The sequence below is a fragment of the Nicotiana tabacum genome, chromosome 8 (assembly GCF_000715075.1).
Source record: "Nicotiana tabacum cultivar K326 chromosome 8, ASM71507v2, whole genome shotgun sequence".
In the NCBI taxonomy this organism is placed as follows: domain Eukaryota; kingdom Viridiplantae; phylum Streptophyta; class Magnoliopsida; order Solanales; family Solanaceae; genus Nicotiana; species Nicotiana tabacum.
Window position 1 is genome coordinate 24569557 of NC_134087.1, and position 10211 is coordinate 24579767.

General features: G+C 35.7%; 1 protein-coding gene across 1 annotated transcript; it reads left to right on the forward strand.

The window, feature by feature from the left end:
• Positions 1-2391: 2391 nt before the first annotated feature.
• On the forward strand, positions 2392-7244 carry LOC107822168 (uncharacterized). Its single transcript, XM_016648673.2, has 2 exons — positions 2392-3138; positions 5534-7244. Exons 1-2 carry the CDS (start codon positions 2897-2899, stop codon positions 6885-6887), a joined length of 1596 nt encoding a protein of 531 aa, XP_016504159.2. The 5' UTR covers positions 2392-2896; the 3' UTR covers positions 6888-7244.
• Positions 7245-10211: the final 2967 nt, after the last annotated feature.

The window sequence follows — 10211 nt, forward strand, 5'->3', positions numbered from 1 at the left end:
GGTGGTTTGGGCAACGATTAAGTGTGGAATTGAGCTGTTGGACTTGGAATCAATCAATTTTAATGAATCATTGACGGATAGGATTCCTACATGGGATTTGTTAAATGGTTACGACGTTTGGGAGTTTTGTGTTATTTGAGTTATGACGTTGGAAGTTTTGGGTTATTTTTTATTTTTTCTAAAGTAAGGAAGAACCTAGTCCTGCCTATCATAGAGTGTCATTTTAAACTTTAATGGGGTTGTTTGGTTTGAAGACAAGTTTTGTTGTGTTTCGTTATATTATGTGATTAGTTTTGCCGTGGTTAGTTATTTTGATATTAGTATTTCTTATTGACTCTTTGGTATGTTATATTTTGTCAATTTTACTGTTTTATCCTAGGATTATTATTTCACTTTGGCAGACATAAATTATCTTGATGCTATTTTTAACATTGAGATAACTTATCTCAGAATTAGTAACAAAATAAAGGATAATACGGTGCTAAAATTTTGTTTTAAGATTATTTTTGCTTATCTATTGTACCAGGCACAACCTAAAAGAATAGGAATAATTCCTTATCTTTTGTATTTGTTAGCTTATTTTTCTCAATTTTCAATTGCGAAAATTAACATGTTTTTACCACGAACAATCGTTATCATTAGAGGTGTACATGGACCGGATTGGTTTGGTTTTTATCAAAATCAAACCAAATCAACTATAGCGGTTTGGATTAGTTCGATTTTGTCGAATTTTTCGGGTTTTTCGGGGGTTTTTTACTTTCATATTATTTAAGTCTTACTTTGTTAAATTTTGATAAGTAAATATATGTTTAATAAAAATATAAAAACTTGACAAACATATTATCCATTAAAATATTCTTATGAGAGAATTTTCTTAGTAACACATAGTAATAGTTATTTTTTAATCGTCTGACAATAATGTTTCGTTGATGTACACTTTCAAAGTTAACCGAATTTAGTAATTAAACCCAAAAATCAATATGATACCTAAATAATAATAATCATTTCACATTCGAAAAAGATATAACAATTTAATAGATCTTAACATATGATATGAATATGGAAGAACAAAGAGATTTGAGCATTTCAGTAACACTTGATGAGAAAGTGATCATATAACCCATTATTTAAGGTTAATAAATATAGAGTACTGCATATACTATTAAATAATATATCCCGCAAGATAATCCCAAATATTTCTAGACATTTTTAAAAAAAAATTCTATATAAAATCTTAAAAGTACATATAAAAATTATATCTTTATATGTCGGTTTGGTTCGAGTTTTTTTACTCAATACCAAACCAAATCAAACCAAACCTAATCGGGTTTTTTAATCGGTTTGGTTTAACTTTTCGGTTTGATGCGGTTTTCCGATTCGGTTTGTACACCCCTAATTATCATGTACATCACACATGAACCAATAATGTGTACCAATTTTACAATTCCTCATTCAGTCTGCACTTGCGAATTAAGTATGAACAAGACGTTTAACGGAGAAACGTTCATAACAATTGGTGTTATTGGGTCTAGCTGGAGTATAGTCCTGGGGTGTTTACTTTTAGTCCGTGCTAGAAAGTATATACATTTAATAGTCGAAAAACAAAACAAAACAACAAATATATAGAATGTATATTGATAAAAAAAAATATTTTTTCGACTATTATTTTGAGAACGGTTATACATTATCATTTTCCTTATATTCTCGCCTTGTGAAATTACTTTCTCATTATTGAAATTGCTAAAACCAAAAATCACAAATATAACTTGAATCATAATTAAAAAAAATTAAGTTCACAGAGATGGAATAAAAAAGAATCTATTTCCATATGGGATATTTTAAAAGGTTGATCCTCATATCTAATTTATTATCATCTCTCTTTTTTTAAGAGTTTATCCTTCTCTTTTCTACAACATTAGCAACAATATACAGTGCTTTCCTTGGAATAAGTGTTGACGGTGGGGTTGAGTGGGAGAATGTTCAATAAAGAAGAAGACATAAACGTGAACAACGTAAATGCACCAAAATAATACTAGTAATTCTGAAAAAGATAGACAGAAAAAGAAGCAGCACAATAGTATATTATGTTTTTTTTTAGTTAAACAGATACTAATATTGATTACTTAATATTGTCCACAATAGTATATTGTGTTACCACTTACCATCACTTATGTTTCATTCTTTGATGATTAAACTAATTCAATCTTTCTGTTTATGTAAATCTTTTTTCGCTTATTCTAAATTTTGAACAAAAGAAATAATTTTAAAAAAAGACTTACCATGTCTGCAGTTTCCTGTCTCCTGCATATACCTGTGCTTTCTTTCTCTGACAGGAAATTTACATTTTCCCCTATATTTCGGATTTGAAAAATCCCCTTTTAAGCATATTTTGAGCTACATGTTCCCCATTTCTCTGCAATACACTCTCTTTCTATATCTGTATCTACTATTTCAATGATAGTTACCACACCCCTTAATTACAGACTTGTCTGAAGCTACCTGGCAGATGCCACAAACATTTTCAGCTAAAATGCAATTTAAGCTTCAATTCTGGATCTAAAGTTATAATCTTTTCTTGATTTAAAAGACCCCCATTTGAATTAAAGCTATAAAAATGGTGGATTTAGTAGAATCTTGGCGTTTCTGTAATGGAGTGGCATTTTCAACTAAAATGCTATTTCAGCTTCAGTTCTGGATTTAAAGTTACAATCTTTTCTTGATTAAAAGAATCCCATTTGAGTGGAAGCTGTAATAATGGCGGGTTTAGTAGAATCTTGGTTTATCTGTAATGGAGGTGACATTTTCAGCTAAAATGCTATTTCAGCTTCAGTCCTGGATTTAAAGTTACAATCTTTTCTTGATTTAAAAGAACCCCATTTGAATTAAAGCTATAAAAATGGTGGGTTTAGTAGAATCTTGGTGTTTTTGTAATGGGGGTGGCAAGTCTGAGAAAATGAAAGGTACCATTTTTTCAAGCAAAGGTCCTGCTATGGCTCTTATAGGTGCAAGTGGCACTGGTTTCTTCATCCACCGGAATCTGCTGCTTACAACACATGTTATTCTTCCTTCTGTGGCTGCTGCTGAATCTGCTGAGATCCACCTCCAAAATGGTGTAGCTGCTTGCCTTTTTCCCCACAGGTCAGTTTTTATTCTAATTGAATTTATTCTTGTATTCTACTTTTTGCTTTCTAAAGTGGTATACTTACATTGGATCCATATGGTTGACTCCTACTAGTGTGATATTGAAGCGTAGTAGTTATTGTAGTTATCTTTGTTCAGACACCAAAAGATGAAAGCTTTCTATGGTGTACATTATCAGCTTTTCCTCTTATTGACTTTTATCTTTGTATTGTAGCTTTTGCTTTGTACGGTGGAATTGATGGATAAGATTCATATATATGGTTAAATACAACTTGTTTGGGATTGAGATATTGTCGTTGTTGTTGTTTTATTGTAGTTCTATCTTTATTCAGACTCCAAAAGGGGAAAGCTTTCCTCTATTGTGCTTTGTAATTCCACCAAATGAATTGTTTTTAGTAAAATGTTTACTCATAGTATAGGAATCTGTCAAAATCATCCTCGCCATTGACAGACCTTCTCTTTATTTGGCATTGACACCATTTCAAGCTCCAACCTGATACTGCTGTTAACTAAGTACCATTTCCCTACCCCGGGAAGGAAAAAGAAAACAACTTCTCGTCACTCCGTAGTCAAAAAAGGAGAAAGTAGGATGATGAATTAGTAATTTGGTTGTCTATTTCCCTGTACAAGAAAAGCACGCTACAGTTTCATGAAGAGTTAGTGTTGTTGAAGTGAGAGTGCTTCTGTGCTTCTGGAAATTAGTTTTTTTCTTCATGAGACAGAATTTTGCAGTAAATCTGTGCATTCTAAAGGTATTTCATAATTTAGTCAATCTTATGGCTCGGAGCCGGATATCGGTTAATGTATCAGAAAATAAGTAAATATTTAATGAAGACTACGAGGTAGATTCAAGATTGAAGTTTCTTCTCCATTTAACGAATAATATATTTATTGGTTCAGATAGGACGCTAATGTTTTTGACCTTATACTTGCCAATAAAATAACGGCGTTTTGCTATGCATGTACATAATCATATCTGGTCTTGAAAGATTGCTGGTGTTGAATTGAGGTTATCATGAGGGTTACGTACTTTGATCTATTGGAAGAGCATACCAAGTGTTTAAAACGACTTAAGAAAGATTGCCACGCATTGATATCACACTTAAACTTCAGAAAAGAATTAGAGATCTTTGGCATATATTACAACTCAATTCCAGCATAACGTCTAAACTAAATATCTCCACATTTTTACGTTGAAAGGGCAAAACTCAAAGACAAGACTTCCGTCGCTGCCCTACCTGCTTTCTGTCTTTAAATATCCTCTGAATTTTTCATTCCATATAACACAAAATATGCATCAATGAATTGCTTCCTAGATGTTTTGGCTGCTGTTCTGTACTTTTCCCCCTTTCCAGCCCCATGCCATAAGGATTGTTTTAAGTCTTTGGGCATTACCAACTTTAAGTTGAGCAAGTTGAGACAAGTATGGCATCTGACTTACAACTGAATAGTGAAGAAAAAGATGATTAACAAATTCAATTATCATGAATTGTGAGTGGAAATTCTGTCTTCATCAAATTATCACGAGTCATGAGTGAGACAAGTCTCATGTTCTGCAATTCAACCAAAACATGCTACCCTTGAGGGGAATTTTGGTTTCCCAGATTAACTTCAATGGTCGATCTGCACTCCTAGTAGAGACTCAAAGGTTCTGTAGCCTGACTCAACTGTAAAAGTACCCTTACTGTCATTGTCCATCTTAGAGAATTTTTACCTTCATTGCCCCAGCTCTGCTCCTCCAATCTACTTAACTTATCCAGCTCCCATTCTTGATAGTTCTTCAACGACTGATTTTACAACAGCTTCCAGATCTGTACTGAGCAATGGTAGCGTCTGACGTCTGTAGTTGTATATGAATACATCAAGATATGTTTCAGGCAAGGGAGCACGAGTGTCCATCCAAATTTTGTCTTTTTGCCCATCACTTCTCTTATTCTAAGTAAATGGTTTGACATCTGTCCACAAGCCTCTTATATGATTCCACACTACACAGCTTTAAGGGTTTGCTCATTTAGTGCACACGCGCTTCAATATTGCATACTTGCATTTCTTTTCCACTCTCTTCTTTTTTTTAGGATGAGGGGAAACAGTCAAAAAATCCCCTGCTATCTGGCACTAGATTTCCTTCTTATGATAGAGTGGGTGCTTCTTAACTCTATTTTGCTTCTGATAAGGGATTGCTTCTTAATGTTACATATAGCCATTTTCATTGTTACTGTCCGGCTGTTAAAGTAGATTCGCTTGTCTAGTACTGGATCTTGGTACTAGTCCATAACGATCAAAGTCGAAGCATGAGCCTATTAGTGAAGCAACAACTGGTACCATAGAGAAGTTCACCTGTATATTTATTTTTCACCCTGGTCAGGTATTTTTTTTTTCCTTTTTTTTGCAGGTTCTTTATTACCAGCTCTATACTGGATCTGACTATAGTGGGCCTTGATGTCATGGATGGAGACACAAATGCAAATGTTCAGCAACCTCACTACCTAAAAACTTGTTCCAAACCTAATCTGGAGCTGGGTAATGTCGTTTATCTGTTAGGTTATAGTGAGAAAAAGGAGTTGACAGTTGGCGAAGGAAAAGTGGTAATAGCCACTGACAATCTTATAAAGCTGTCAACTGATGGAATAACTTGGAGGCCGGGTTCTGCTGGTTTTGACGTTCATGGCAATCTGGCATTTATGGTATGTGATCCTATGAAGCTAGCAACATCTCCTAACTCAAAATCCTCGTCAACTTCACCGTCCCCATTATCATCATGGAAAGACTGTCCTATGCAATTTGGCATACCGTTACCTATCATATGCGACTGGTTGAACCAACACTGGGAAGGAAGCCTTGATGACCTCAACAAACCCAAGTTACCGCTAATTCGGCTGATGTCTTCTGGTCAAAAGAGTGAGCATTCTTGTGCCTCCTTCACGATGCGACGTGTTTTTAAGTCAACTGAAGCTGAAAATGAAGGGACACCATCATCTTCGAACCGAATGTCGAGACCTAGAGAGGATCCGGGACCAAGCTGTTCTGCTGTTGCCACTAATTTGGAAGAGGAAGCAGTAACTACTGATCCGCATGCAATCACTCATGTCCAGGGAATTCCAACTCCTGAAATTTTTGAGTCGCGAAGGTTAACTTCAACACCAGCTAGGAAGAAGGAAAGTAGTACTCAAATCCATCTTTTGGATATTAATTTTCCACCAAGGATTATTAAAACTGCTGAGTCACCACAGCCTGCCCAAAAGATCTTATCCAACGCTGATGATAATTTTATCAATAAAGCGAGAGAAGAAAAATCTAGTGGCGCTGAGGTTTCCTCGACTGGATCTGTTAATGGGGCCCAGAGTGAGGTTCAATCAAGTTCCTCTCTCATAGAAGTATTGGAAGCTCAAAATGAATACAGCAGTGATGGAGAGACGACAATGTACTCTGCAGAAACTGCTGAAAGCCGAAACTACCCAAGTCCTAAAGGAGGAAGGATTCAGCAAGTAGGAAGAAGCCAAAGTTGTGTTAACTACAATAGATGGGGGCCGGCTTCAAAAAATTCAGCAGCTCGTAGGGCAACGCAAGAACAGAAGAGGAGCACTATGCAAGGAAGAAAGGTCTATTCACAAGGGGCAACTTCTCAAAGGAGTAACGACTATTACAGCCCGACAGTAGCTTCCATCATGAAGAAACGGAACAACTTGGAGCTGCAAACCATACCCCGTCTAAGTGCAGGAAATTCATCGCCGAGATGGAATTTCTGATTGAAAATTCTGAAAAAAAATCATTCTTTTTATCAAGCTCTCCATTTTTTGGGCTTATATACAGGTTATATTGGTCATTTACTGGGACTTCAATGACATTCACCAGTTAGAGATTGGCTAGTAACTGCTGCTTATCATTCTGTTGGCTGACAAAGCAAAATAGGTGATACAACATAGAAATTCAAGTGTAATGGGAAGTGAAAACAAAGGAAATGTTTGATACTGTGTTCTCTGAGGTAAATAATACTCAGGAAAAGTAACTTGCTTTTTCTGAAGATTAACTTAACCTCATTTTGAGGCAATTCCTTATTATGTATATTTACTCTATGCAAACCAATAAAATTGGCTTCACTTTCACCTTCCTTTCTTACGGTCTGTTTGGCCAAGCTTCTAAATCGGCTTATTTTGGAAGTACTTTCCTTCAAAAGCGCTTATCTCAAAAGTATTTTTGGTGATAAGCAGTTTGTATTTGACTAATTAATTTGGAAAACACTTCTGAGCATCAAGTAATGTTTGGCCAAGCTGTAAAAATGTACTTTTAAGTGTATTTTTCTCAAATTTTTTTTTTAAAAAAGTGCTTCAAGTGAGAAGCTATTTTTTTCTGCTTCTCCAAAACTGTTTCTGCTTCTACTCAAAAGCATTTTTTTCCTTCTAAAAGCTTGGCCAAACACTTCAACTTTGAAAAAAGTGCTTTTTAGCCTTGACGAAGCTTGGTCAAACAAGCTATTAATATGCGGATTAGTTTGGAATCATAACCAGATATAGTGTTTTTCTCTTTGAAATGTTAGTATGCAAGAAAATCTTGACCACTGTTATTGATACTAAAGAAAGACTATTGTGAGGGCCAATTGAATCTCAGCAGGTTAGGAACATCATTAGGGTTCGTTTGGCACGAGTGATAAAGGATAATTAATTTCGAAATTAAACTTGAAATGAGTTTATTCCACGTTTGGTTGGGATAAAATCGTGGTATAACTAATTTCGGGAGTGTAGTGTTATTTTTATCCTTACGGGAGGGTGGGATAACAATTTCGAGATAACTAATCCTGTGATAATTTGTTTCCCAACCAAACGACCCCTTAAAGTATAATCCATTGAAGGAATTTACAATATTTTGGTGTGAAATCTCATTTTTCCTCCACCAAAACTTCCAAGAAAATAGACAATCATTAGAGATAGCGCTGGAGTTATGCAACACCAAGAGCGTCCGAGACCATACTTGCAGTGATCACATGGTACAGGGTAGTGTTATTATAGTTACCACTGCTGTAGGCTCGGGTCGATTTACCTTAGGCTAAGCGCCGCTTCGCTAGAAAATTTCACAAAATACACATATAAATGATATGCAAAAATTAACAAATCCTATTAAATAATATAGAATGACGCCACTTGGTAAATTTTTGTTACTTGGTCTGTTGGTTAAGGCACTGCAATTCTCGAGTTTGGTTCTGGGATTCGAGCCCAAACCAACATAGTTTGTCTTTTTAAGTTTTACAGTTCCTAAGCAGCTTTAAAAATGATTGATATGATCTAAAATTTTTTTTTTCGCGATACAGGTTCAAATTTATTTGTTTACTCTTTTAAATGTGACACTACTTATAAAAAAAATCACGCGTACGTCACTGTGTAGGTTTGTGGCGTTTGGGTCAACTTGTATTATCTTGACTATCTCATTGCATACCACAATACAAACATCACATAATTCACCTAACATTGATGTACCATGATTTTTATCCGACTTTATTGAACGTTAGGTCACATTCTTGCGTGCGATTACTAAGCAGACCAAAGACAAAAAAATCCACCTACTTGTCCAATAGTTAAGATCTTCACTGCAATATCAATAACTGTATACCTGTTTACCCATACAATATTCTGTCATGATATTACAACATCTACCATTTTATACCTTTGGTTTCTTTCAGGTACAATAAATAGCCTTGTAGTAACAAGTACTACATTAATATTACCTAACAAAGATTATACATTGCTCTGTCCTTTAACCAACTGAAGAATATGATAAAGTACTACTATTATGTCTAAGGGCAGCTGTTTACCCTTAAAATCGGACAATAATTAAATTTATAAGTGGTTTTAAGGATACGTAATATCACCTAGCACCAGTTGATAAATATGATGATTAATAGTAAAAATAAGCAACAAAATAAAGTAAACCAGTATTGAAATGCAATTCACTCCTTGAGTTAAGTTGTTCTCGAACTGGGCGAGTGAGAGTAGAACTATGAAATAAACTGATGAACAAGAGAGTATAAGAGGAAAAGAGTATTGTATTGCTTTGATATGCGTAAATGTAAGATGATTACAAATAGTTAAGACCCTCTTTATATAGTAGAAGAATCCTATTTACGGTTTAATTCTGATTATAGAAGGAAATCCCATTATTAAAACAACCGCCCTTGATTTGATCTGTTCCGAGATTTCCGCCATGATCTTCGACCAGTCACAGATATCTCGCCTTTTCGTTATTATGCTATCTTCGGCCTTGCTCGATGTCTATCCCATTCGACCTCGATTGTTACTGGTCTTGATCTCAACAAGTACCTCGAACCCCGAACTCGGTATTTTATCTTCATATCTTGATTTGATATGTTATGGGGTTGATCCCCGATCCATCCCCTGATCTCGGTTAATCAGTAAAGTCAGGTAGGCTCGGTTTTAACTGTATCCAGATAGTCCCCTTGTTTTTTGGAATGTAATGACAAGAAATGAATTGAATTTTCGAACCGGACCTTGGTTCACCATTACGTAAGCATTGTGACGTAAGCGGCACAGGTGACCGAAACGTTCCATCGGTTCAATTTCCCAGGCATTTAAGGCGTGTCAGTTGCCGGTCGGCCACTAGCAACTTTGAACTGTCGCCGTGAAACCCATAAATAGGCCTCTTTTCCACTCTTTCAAACTTTACTTCAATCATTTCTACTATAATCTTCAAAGCTCTTTTCATTCTTCAGGTTCTTCTTCTGCAAACATTCAAGTTTCATCGCTAGCCTCTTCTTAAAAAGCCTGATATCCTAACCCCTGCTCTTCACCGTTCTCAAAAAATGGCTAAGACCTCTAAAACTGTTCCTCACAAAGAAATTACCTCTTCATCAAAGTCCGTTGGCACTGCTATCGCGATGGAACATTCCCTTGCAGACTTTGTTCTGACGAAGTGTGCCACTGCCGCTTGATTTCAAGGTGGATAACACACCCTCAACACCGGGCCGATGTGAACCCATGTCGAGGTACATGTGTACGATCACCGAACGTATCCTCGAGAAGGTGAAAGAGGAGTGCAACCGGGTAGACAAGGATGTAGTAGTG

What these genes read in the sequence shown, in the direction of transcription:
- LOC107822168 (XM_016648673.2), top strand. Translation starts at nt 2,897, where the DNA reads ATGGTGGGTTTAGTAGAATCTTGGTGTTTTTGTAATGGGGGTGGCAAG. An exon ending in GCTTGCCTTTTTCCCCACAG is followed by an intron (nt 3,139 to 5,533) that starts GTCAGTTTTTAT and finishes TTTTTTTTGCAG; the next exon opens with GTTCTTTATTACCAGCTCTA.